This window comes from Nicotiana tabacum, chromosome 24 (assembly GCF_000715075.1).
Source record: "Nicotiana tabacum cultivar K326 chromosome 24, ASM71507v2, whole genome shotgun sequence".
Classification (NCBI taxonomy): domain Eukaryota; kingdom Viridiplantae; phylum Streptophyta; class Magnoliopsida; order Solanales; family Solanaceae; genus Nicotiana; species Nicotiana tabacum.
In genome coordinates, this window is record NC_134103.1 from 25,677,774 (window position 1) to 25,689,295 (window position 11,522).

General features: G+C 39.4%; 1 protein-coding gene across 1 annotated transcript; it reads right to left on the reverse strand.

The window, feature by feature from the left end:
• Positions 1-9,875: 9,875 nt before the first annotated feature.
• On the reverse strand, positions 9,876-11,297 carry LOC142178073 (uncharacterized). The gene is made up of 2 exons (XM_075247399.1): positions 10,947-11,297; positions 9,876-10,802 (listed from the first exon to the last, which is right to left on the reverse strand). Exons 1-2 carry the CDS (start codon positions 11,295-11,297, stop codon positions 9,876-9,878), a joined length of 1,278 nt encoding a protein of 425 aa, XP_075103500.1.
• Between the last annotated feature and the right edge of the window lie 225 nt (positions 11,298-11,522).

Here is an 11,522-nt window from a genome sequence, read left to right on the forward strand (position 1 = left end):
CTTAATCTTTACTGAGATGGAGAGAGTGAGGTGATTCATTGATGGTCTTACTTTTAGTGTTAGGCTACAGATGGCCAAGGAGATCGGAGATGATATTTCTTTTCAGAGGGCTGTAGAGATTGCTAGACAGATCGAGATGGTTCGTGGTTAGGAAAGTGGTCCGATATCTAAGAAGAGGCCTTGTCATTTCAGAGGTTTCAGTGGTGCTTCATCTGGAGGCAGGGATACTTTTGATAGAGGCCATCCTCCCAATCCATTTCAGTCAGCGCTTCAGGCATCCCACAGTGCTTCGGGTAGTCATGGTCCTTATATATCTGATCTTGAGCAGTTACCTACAGTGCACGATCAGCTCCTATTAGTGCTCCTCCGATCCAGAGTTATTAAGGTGGTTATCCAGGTCGATAGGGCCAGTTCCAGGGTCAACAGTCATAACATTCGAGGGCTTGTTATACTTGTGGAGATTCGAGGCACATTTTCAGATTTTGCCCTAGTCATAGGGAGGCGTGCCACAACAGAGTTTTCGTGCCATGGTTTCGGCACCGCTTGCTTCACCACCTACTCAACCAGCTAGAGCCGGGGGTCAGGCTGCTAGAGGTGGAGGTGGAAGTCATGCCAGTAGAGGTGGAGGTCAGGCCATTAGAGGTGGAGGCTAGCCAACTAGAGGCCGTCCGAGAGGCGGAGGTCAGAGTGGTGGGGCCTAACCCCATTTTTATGCATTTCCAGTTAGACCTGAGTCCGATTCATCTGACACCGTTATCACATGTATTGTTCCAGTTTGCCATAGAGATGCTTCAGTTCTATTTGATCCGAGCTCTACTTATTCCTATGTGTCATCCTATTTTGCTTCATATCTAGTTATGCCTCGTGAGTCTTTGAGTGCTCCTGTATATGTGTCCACGCTTGTGGGAGATTCTATTATTGTAGATCATGTTTATCGCTTAAGTGCGGTTTCTATTGGGAGTCTTGAGACTAGTGTAGATCTCCTACTTCTTGATATGGTGGACTTTGATGTTATTTTGGGCATGGATTGGCTGTCACCTTATCACGCTATATTGGATGGACATGCCAAGACGGTCATCTTAGCCATGTCGGGGTTGCCCCGATTAGAGTGGAAGGGGACTCCTGACCATTCTACCAGCAAGGTTACTTCTTATGTGAATGCTCAACGTATGGTCGAGAAGGGATGCCTAGCTTAATTGGCCTATATCCGTGATTCTAGTGCGGAGGTTCCTTCCATGATTTCAGTACCAGTTGTGCGTGAGTTCCCAGAGGTATTTCCTATAGATTTGTCGGGGATGCCACCCGATAAAGATATCGACTTCTGTATTGACTTTGCCCTGGGCACTCAACCCATTTCTAGTCCATCATACCGTATGGCCCCACCTGAATTGAAGGAACTAAAGGAGCAGTCGCATGATTTTCTTGATAAGGGATTCATTAGACCTAGTGTCTCCCCCTAGGGTGCACCAGGTTGTTTGTGAAAAAGCAGGATGGTTCGATGAGGATGTGTATAGAATATCGGCAGTTGAACAAAGTTACCATCAAGAACAAGTATCTGTTGCCGAGGATTGATGACTTATTTGATCAACTTCAGGGTGCCAAAGTATTTTTGAAGATTGATTCAAGATCTGGATATCATCAGTTGAAGATTAGGAATCAAATGTCCCTAAGATAACTTTTCGGACTAGGTATGGGCATTATGAGTTTCTAGTGATGTAATTTGGTTTGACACATATGCCAGCAACATTTATGGATTTGATGAATCAGGTATTTAAGCCATATTTGGATTCATTAGTGATCATCTTCATTGATGATATTTTGATCTACTTCCGCAGTCGAGAGGAGCATGAGCAACATATTTGGGTTGTACTTCAGACTCTGAAAGATAGTCAGTTATATGCTAAGTTTTCAAAGTGTGAGTTTTGGTTGGACTCGGTTGCCTTTTTGGGGCATGTTGTATATGTCGAGGGCGTTAAAGTGGATTATAAGAAGATTGAGGCAGTTCAGAACTGGCCTAAACCTACTTCATCTATAGAGATTCGGAGTTTTCTAGGATTGACAGGTTATTATAGCCAGTTCGTGGAGAGGTTTTCATCCATTGTAGGCCCATTGAGTAGATTGACCCAGAAGGGTGCCCCATTCATGTGGTCCGATGAGTGTGAGTTGAGCTTTTAGAAGTTCAAGACTGCCATGACTATAACCCCCATGTTGGTGTTGCCCATAGGTTCAGGATCATACATTGTGTATTGTGATGCATTGCATATTGGGATTGGTGCAATATTGATACATGATGGCAGGGTGATTGCATACGCATTCCCATAGTTAAAGGTTCATGAGAAGAATTATCTTATTCATGACGTAGGGTTGGCAGCTATTATTCATGTATTGAATATTTGGAGGCATTACCTCTACGACGTGTCGTGTGAGGTATTCATAGATCATCGGAGTCTACAGTACTTGTTTAGGCAATAGGATCTCAACTTGAGGCAGCGGAGGTGGTTAGAGCTGTTGAAAGACTATGATATTACCATTTTGTATCATCCCGGGAAGGCCAATATGGTGGCCAATGCCTTGAGTAGAAAGACTGCGAGTATAGGTAGCCTTGTATGTATTCCAGTTGGAGAGAGACCGCTAGCATTAGATGTTCAGGCCTTGGCCAATCAGTTCATAAGGTTAGATATTTCAGAGCCTAGTCGGGTTCTTGCTTGCACGGTCTCTCAGTTTTCCTTGTACGAGCGCATCAGTATGATGACCCCTATTTGCTTGTCCTTGAGGACACGATGTAGCATGGTGATGCCAAGCAGGTTTCTATTGGAGATGCTAAGGTGTTGCGGATGCAGGGTCAGATTTTTGTGCCCAATATGGATGGGCTTCGTGAGTTGATTCTTAAAGAGGCCCACAGTTCACGGTATTCCATTCATCCGGGTGCCGCCAAGATGTATCAGAATTTGAGGCAGCATTATTAGTGAAGAAGAATGAAGAAAGATATAGTTATATATGTGGCTCGATGTTTGAATTGCTAGCAGGTGAAGTACAAGCATTAGAGTCTTGGCGGTTTGCTTGAGAGACTCGAGATTCCTAAGTGGAAATGGGAGCGTATTACCATGGATTTTGTTGTTGGGCTCCCACGAATTTTGAAGAAATTTGACGCAGTATGGGTCATTGTGGATAAGTTGACCAAGTTGGCGCACTTCATTCTGGTAGCATCTACTGATTCTTCAAAGCAGTTAGCAGAGATCTATATCTACACGATTGTTCGTCTTCATAGTGTGCCAGTGTTCATTATTTCTAATCCGGGCATGCAGTTCACATCGAACTTCTGGAGGGCCGTACAATGTGAGTTAGGCACACGGGTTGAGTTGAGTACAACATTTCACCCCTAGACAGACGAACAGTCCGATCGCACCATTCAAATATTGGAGGATATGCTTCGCGCATGTGTTATAGATTTTGGGGGTTCTTGGGATCAGTTATTGTCGCTTGGGGAGTTTGCCTACAAAAATAGCTACCAGTCGAATATTCAGATGGCTCCTTATGTGGCCTTATATGGGAGGCAGTGTTGTTCTCCAGTTGGTTGGTTTGATCCAGGGGAGGCTTGGTTGTTAGGTACCGATTTGATTTAGGATGCCTTGGAGAAGGTCAAGATGATTGAGGATCGACTTCTTACAATACAATCTAGGCAGAAGAGTTATGCCGATCGGAGAATTCGTGATGTTACATTCATGGTTGGAGAGAGGGTTTTGCTTCGGGTTTCACCCATGAAGGGTGTGTTGAGGTTCGGGAAGAAGGGCAAGTTGATCCCTTGGTATATTAGATCCTTGAGAGAATTGGTGAGGTGGCCTACAAACTTGCATTGCCACATAGCTTATCAGCAGTTCACCCGATGTTCCATGTCTCCATGCTTCGGAAGTATCACGGTGATCCGTCCCATGTATTAGATTTTAGCTCAGCCCAATTGGACATGGATTTGACTTACGAGGAGGAGCTGGTGGCCATTCTAGCATGACAGGTCCATAAGTTGTGATCTAAGACTTATCCTTCTGTTAGAGTGCAGTAGAGAGGTCAGCCGATCGAGAGAGCTAAATGGGAGTCCGAGTTCGATATGCGGAGTAGATATCCATACCTTTTCACCAGCCTAGGTACCTTTCTATGTCCGTTCGAGGACGCATGTTTGTTTTATATGTAGAGAATGTGATGACCTGATAGGTCATTCTGATTTCTAGCACTTATTTTAGTGTTTCGAGATCTCGATTAACTCCATTTAGTATTTCTCGATTGGAATGCCCAGTACGTATTTTTTTCCAAAATTTTTTATGTGAAAAATTGAAGAAAATATGAAGTTTAGCTTTAAAAATGATTTGAGTTGACTACGGCCAATATTTTGTGTAAACGACCCCAAATCAGTATTTTGATGATCCCGATGGGTCCGTATCGTGATATTGGACTTGGGCGTATGCCCGAAATTGAATTCGGAAGTCCATAACTTGATTTGACGTGTTTTGTTGAAAACTAATAATTTGAAGGTTTTACGATTTCTGAAGTTTGACCGTATGTTGAATTTATGGCTACCGAGTTTGGATTTCGGTTCCGTAACTTAGTATAGTTTTATTTTACTATTTAAGATTTGTCTGCAAAATTTGGTGCAAAACGTAGTTGATTTGATAGGATTTGGACGTTCGGCTGTGAATTTGAAAGTTCTTGAGTTTCTATGAAACTTTCATGCATTTTGATGTCCGATTCGTAGTTCTAGGTATTATTTTGGTGTTTGATCGCGCGAGCGAGTTTGTATGATGTTATTACACTTGTATGCATGTTTGATTTAGATTCTGAGGGGCAAGGGTAAGTTTCAGATATGCTACAAAATATTTTTGGACTTAAGGAATTTGCTGGTTCAGCTGTTCCTAGTGTTTGAGGTTTCGCACTTCGCGATCGCGGAGGGGAATCTAGACTGGGCAGGAATTCATTCGTCGCGAACGTGAGGAGATGGTTGTGAACGTGAAGTAGTGGGGGGGGGGGGGGTTTACCTTCGGGAACGTGACCTTCCTCTCGCGAACGTAGTGTTAGGGAGGGACCTGGGGGAACTAGTCAATTGCTTTACATGAACGCGAAGGCCAGGGGGGACATGCCATCACGAACGCGTACAATATCACGCGAACGCGAAGGCCAGTTAGGCCACAATGCTTTGCGATCGCGTCAGATGTGTCGCGAACGCGATGAACACTTGACACCTAGTTTTTAAAACTTCTAAAAATCGGGAATTATCCCATTTACGATTTTGAAGAGGTTATTCATCCCATTTATCACCATTTTCAAATTGAGGTCGGATTTCGAATCTAATTACATAACCGGGCTCGGCGATGAATGGGTAATTAGGTTTTGGTCCGAAGTTTGAGTTTTGACCAAGCTGGCCCGGGGTTGACCTTTATTGACCTTTTTCTCAAAACATTAAAGATTGAATCTTTTTTACTCGTAGGTAGTTTCTAAAGCTTATTTTGAATTATTTAGACTACATTTGATTACATTTGATTGGTTTGGAGGCTAATTCTAGAGGAAAAGCCATGGTTGAGCATTGATTTTGTTGCAGAGTGAGGTAGCATGCATGTGAAAATTGTTTCTTTGTATTATATGGTTATGTTAATTATATTATCCATGCTTAGGTTATATTATTACTTCTTTGATTATTCGTTTCGTATTTATTATTTATTTTAAAGATGTTGAATATTTTAGAAGTTAAAATTTGATATCATGGCACCATATTTGAAGTTAAATTATTTTCCGCATTGCTTATTATTCGGATTTATATTATTACATGGTGAGGATGAGAGTAAAAGCACGAAGGATGATGTCGTACCATTTCATTCATATTATTGCATGGCGAGGACGAGAGTGAAATCACGAAGGGTGATGTCGTGCCATTTCATTCATATTATTACATGGCGAGGACGAGAGTAAAAGCACGGAGGGTGATGTCGTGCCATTTTATTCATATTATTACATGGTGAGGACGAGAGTAAAAGTACAAAGGGTGATGCCGTGCCATTTTTATATCATTGATTTAACTGATTTCTGATTTTGGTGATTTACTTGGTTATTTCGTGACTTCATACTTGTCGTATTTACTATATCTTCTCCTTCTCGCATGTCCCCTCCCAATTAGCAGTTATCATTCTTTGTTATTATTGCTGCTTTATATACACTTGTACATGTTTATTTACGTAGGTGTCTTGTCATAGCCTCGTCACTACCTCCTCGATGTTAGGCTCGACATTTACGGTGTGTATTATATCGGTTGTACTCATACTACACTTCTGCACTTCTTGTGCATATACTGGTATTGGTCCCAGCGGTGCTTGAGGTGCATCAGCTCGGATCATTTCATATGGAAACTCGAGGTAGATCTGCTGGCGTCCGCAAGCCTTGAAGTCCCCTTCCATTTCCCACTTTTACTGTTTATCTCTTTCGAACAATTGTATTTATTACTTTGTTTGTAGACTTCTAGTTGCTTGTGTACTCGTGACTCCGGATTTGTGGGAGTAGATATTATCACGTGGTTTATATTAGCACTGTGTTAGACTTGACTTTTATTTCTCGTTGAATATCATTATTGTGTTTTTAACTGTTAAAATTGGTTAATTAATTATTTCACATCGGCTTACCTAGCAAGTGGATGTTAGGTGCCATCACGACCCCGAGGTTGAGATTCCGGACCGTGACAAGTAAATATATCATATTTCACATAACAACCATCCCTTATTGTCTGGGCTTATTTACACCAAAATCGCTACCCTATTATTTACCTATCAAGACTTATTCATTATCAAGGGCAATGCATGCTAACTACTGCTCATAATTGTTATGAATTAATTGCTTAACTATAAGTGATATATTGAAAGAAACCCCTTCTACCCCTCCCTAAGAAAGCGTCACTATAAGATTGAAATGATATTTTAGTTAAGATGATTAATTAGCAGATATTAAAATCCAAAAAAATTATCATTAAGCATTAATTGTGAAATTCTAAACAAGTTTAAGAGGCGACGTCAATTGGTAATAACTATTGATCTTTATGGGAGAGGCACCAACTTAATTTTAGAAACTTAATGCTCAAACGATGAGATACTAACTCTATATATGACAACAATCTATCTGCCCTCTCAGAGGTAAGATTGCGTACATCTTATTTTCTTCATACCCCACTTGTAGAAATATACTGGGCCGTTATTATTGGGCTCATAGTTACACATGAGTTACATTGGAAGAAATTACAATATAAAAAGGGACAACAAGATGACAATTTTTTTAAAAGATTGATTATTTTTCAAGCATAGGTATGGTAGGGGGGAGAAAATGAAGAAAATATTAGTCGCCAAATCACTGATACCATAATTGGAGGAGCTGCCAATTAAGAACCCACATACTGTCTTCAGTTGTATTTTAACAACTATTTGTTGCATTTCTCAAAGTGTAGGAATCTTTTTTGTCTTTTTTTTTCCTTCTCAATTTTTGGCTTTTTCCTTTCATTTCACATTTTACATTACTATTTTTTTCTCTTTTTCATTAATGACGCTTATAGCTTATATTTTTCCCAGAGATGAATTGGTACCAGATCTTATGAAGAAATAAAATGTGAATACCAACTAAATTGAAATGTGAGGGAATCTTTTGTGATCCCCTATGTGTAGGCAATTTATGGGTCTATTTGAAAAGTTATGTGTAGTTACTGGTGGTATATCTTTATGAATAATAGTTAAAACTTAGGATTAAAAAGAAAATCCATTTGGTTGTAAGGTCCCTCTTTCTGATAGAACATAATTTATAGGTACCTCTGTCTGATAGTACATTTCTAAAATAAAAATAAAAACTCTATTTAAACGTTGTACTAAAAGATCATATTTATGATTTGGTCTGTATATTATATTTTTAAAAAAGAAAGATGAAATCTATGTGACTTTGATGATAGGAAATTAATAAAGAAAAGGGAGTGGGGATAATATACGGGCATTACAAAAGTCTTAAAGTTTAAATAGTAAAAATATTATAACCCCACATTAAAGGGTGCCTTCGTTTTTAATTACCAGTTTCTCTTTTCTTCTTTTTTCTGCCAGATAGGTTCTCCAAGTTTTGATGAAAATATCTCTTGCAGGTCCCTCTCTAAAAGTCTAAAGATAAGTACTTAGATTTCTTCCGCATATGGCAGGATTTAAAATTTATGGATTCCTATCATAATTTTAAATTAATATGTAATAATATCTGGGTTGACAGTTAGATATTTACAAATATTTAGTGCATTTCTTAATATAAATACAGAATCTACTCAAAAATTACTGGATTCTCGGGAACCCGTAGCCAATGCTCTAGGTCCACCCCGGATGGCAACATAAATAATTGACTTGGCCGTATAATAACTTGACAACCATGCATTTCCAAAACATGATCACACATTATTTTAACTCAAATCTAATAAAATAAGAGTTTTAACACTTTTTTATACTAATGATGTATATAATTTAAACTCAAAACATAAACCTGATCTTCCCCAAGTTTTCATGCAGATATATATAATTTTTCTTGTTACAACCTTATAACGTAACGCGAACCTCATGGATCTAAATTTATGTATTTACAATTTACTAGAACATATCGAGTTTTCTTTTGTATCAAAAGTAAAATAAAAGTTAGTGTCAAGACGATAACAGCTCAAGGTGAGCAACAATAGAGATTTGTGATGATCTCCATGAAAACAGATGAGAGAGAGAGCTACAGATATTTGAGATATAAAAATGTACTATATATTCTCATTATTAGAAGAAGGTTCAAGATATGTACATGTATATATAGACACATGTGTGTCTCACCTCATGCCACAACTACTTCTAACTAACTAGTGTATTAGTTATAACTAATCACTACTAATACATAAATACATATAGTTCAATACCCCCCCTCAAGTTGGAGCTGAGGACCGCACTGATAACTTGCTGAGAACCCCATAATGTTTAACTCCAGTGAAGGCTTTGGTGAGGATGTCTACCAATTGAGCATGGGTAGGAACATGAGTCAAATTGATCAACCCTTCTTGAAGTTTGGTTCGAAAAGGATCTTAGATATGAATAGGATGGTTTCTTATTGTATAAAAGTTCAAAAGGACAATTGTTTTTGAGCAGTACAGTGATGGGCAACCTGTTTATAAGATAGGTTGCAGTAAGGATACATTCTTCCTAGAATTTCAAAGGTAATTTTGATTGGAAAAGTAGGGCCCGAGCAGTCTCAAGAAGGTACTTGTGTTTTCTTTCTACCACCCCATTTTGTTGTGGAGTGTAAGGACAAGTCTTTTGATGAAGTACACCTTTAGATTGAAAAAACAGAGTAGCTTTAGTGCAAGTGAATTTCAGTCCATTATCAGACCTTATAGACTGAATGGACTTCTGAAATTATGTTTCAATTATATATACAAAGGCTTGGATGATTTGGAGTGCATTGCTCTTGCAACTTAGTAGATGAGTCCATGTGGCTCTACTATAGTCATCCACCATAGTGAGGAGGTATTTTCGATTTCTATTGGTTGGAACATGATAAGGACCCCACAGATCCACATGTAAGAGCTCAAATGGCTAGGTGGAAATGCGGGATCTTTGAGGAAAGGACAATCTAAATTGCCTGACCATGGGACAAATGGGGCAAAGGAAAGATTGCTTAGAAGAAAAGGTGACTGGTATAGTAGAAATGCTTTTCATCTTAACAAAAGGGACATGCCCAAGTCTGCTATGCCACAACACATCTATATTATTATCATGAGGTATAGAAGAGCATTGAGAAAAATCAGAAGAGTGCAAAGTAGTAGAATGTGTCTTATTATCAGTGGAACTATTTACAGGTCAAAGAAATTGACATTGTAGAGTATTTACATCATAATGAGGAAGTAGAGTAGAGGTAACATAAATATTAGAAATTGAGCTACCATTATCCAAGCAGTGAGAACATAGGAGATACAGACCACCCTTGATCTTACCAATCACTAGAGGCCTTTTCATTGAAAGGTCCTGCAGTAGACATGAAGAAGCAGTAAAGGCAATCAGAGAGTTTAGATGTGTAGTCATAGAGGAGATAAAAATGAGGTTGAACTTGAAAGCGGGGACAAAGAGAACTTTGTGCAAGGTGATTTGAGATGTAAGTGCAACACTGCCAATTTCTGTCACTTTGACCTTATAACCGTTTGAAAGTGCAACTAACAGAGGATAGTACAAAGGTCTAATTTCAAGGAAAATAGATTTATTGTATGTCAAGTGGCGTGAGGCACCAGAATCCACTATCCATGTGTCAGACATAGTTCTGAAACATTTACAATGAGAATTACCATGACTAACAGAAAAGGAGCAGGCCATAATACCTGCAAAATTGACTGCTCCATTGCTCAGGTGAGTGTCATCAGAGTCCTCTCCATTGGTACCTTGAAGGTGCTGAAGCAGGTTTACTAACTGACCATACTGCTCCTTTGTTATTCCAATAGTTGCCATATTGTGCTGCTTGTCCTGTAAGATTGAACCATCTTCCTTAACAGACAACTCCTCAGTGGGTGCGACATGTGCATTAGCCATGAAATATTTTCCTTTGGTATTAATGCTAGGACCTAGAGTGTAGTTCTGGGGATAGCCGTGTAGTTTGTAATATCTATCTCTAGTGTGTCCTATGGTTTTGCAATAATCTCCAAAAGGACGTGAAGTTCTTCCTCCAATGGACTGGTTATTTGCACGATAGTTTATTCTGAAGTTAGCATTCCCTTGAGTGTTAGAATTGGTATTTCCCTGTGCATTCACATGAAGATAAGTCGACTCAAAAACCAGTTGATTAGAGGGTCGCTTCTCTCTTTGTTTCTCATCTTGAATGAGTAAGGAAAAGGCTTATGCTAATGAAGGGAGAGGATTCATCATTAAATTTCTTCCACGCACTATTGTATATATCTCGTTCAGTCCCATAAGAAATTGGATCAAGCGCCTATCCTGCTCTGCCTTGTATAATTTTTCCTTGGCACCACAATTACACTGGCAATTGCACTGTACTTTCATACTCAGATTGCTCAATTCTTTCCAAAGTTTCTTCATTTTGGTGTAGTAGTTTGTGATATCGAGATCTCTCTGAGTTAGATCATTTATTTCTTTTTGGATCTGATACAGTATAGCACCATTAGTTTGCTTGTAACGATCTTCTAATTCTGTCCATAATTCAACAGCATCATTTGCATACTCAACACTATCTGCGATATCCTTCGAAAGGGAATTAAGGACCCATGAGGTGACCATATCATCACATCGCACCCACTGGCGATAATCGGCAAACTGAGAATCCGGTCATTTGCACTCCCCACTAATAAAACCAAGCTTGTTCTTAACAGATAAGGCTCGCATAACACTATGCTGCCATGAGCGATATCCAATTCTATTGAAAGGGGCAGAAACCAGCATAGCCCTAGGGTTATCAGACAGATGAAGGTAAATAGGGCTGTTAATGTCAACTCCAGCGTTAGC

Excerpts from the sequence above, each read along its gene's own strand:
- LOC142178073 (XM_075247399.1), bottom strand. The coding sequence starts at position 11,297 with ATGGTCACCTCATGGGTCCTTAATTCCCTTTCGAAGGATATCGCAGAT. Across the intron at positions 10,803-10,946 it reads TGAACGAGATATATACAATA|GGAAATACCAATTCTAACAC; the intron begins GTGCGTGGAAGA and ends GTGAATGCACAG.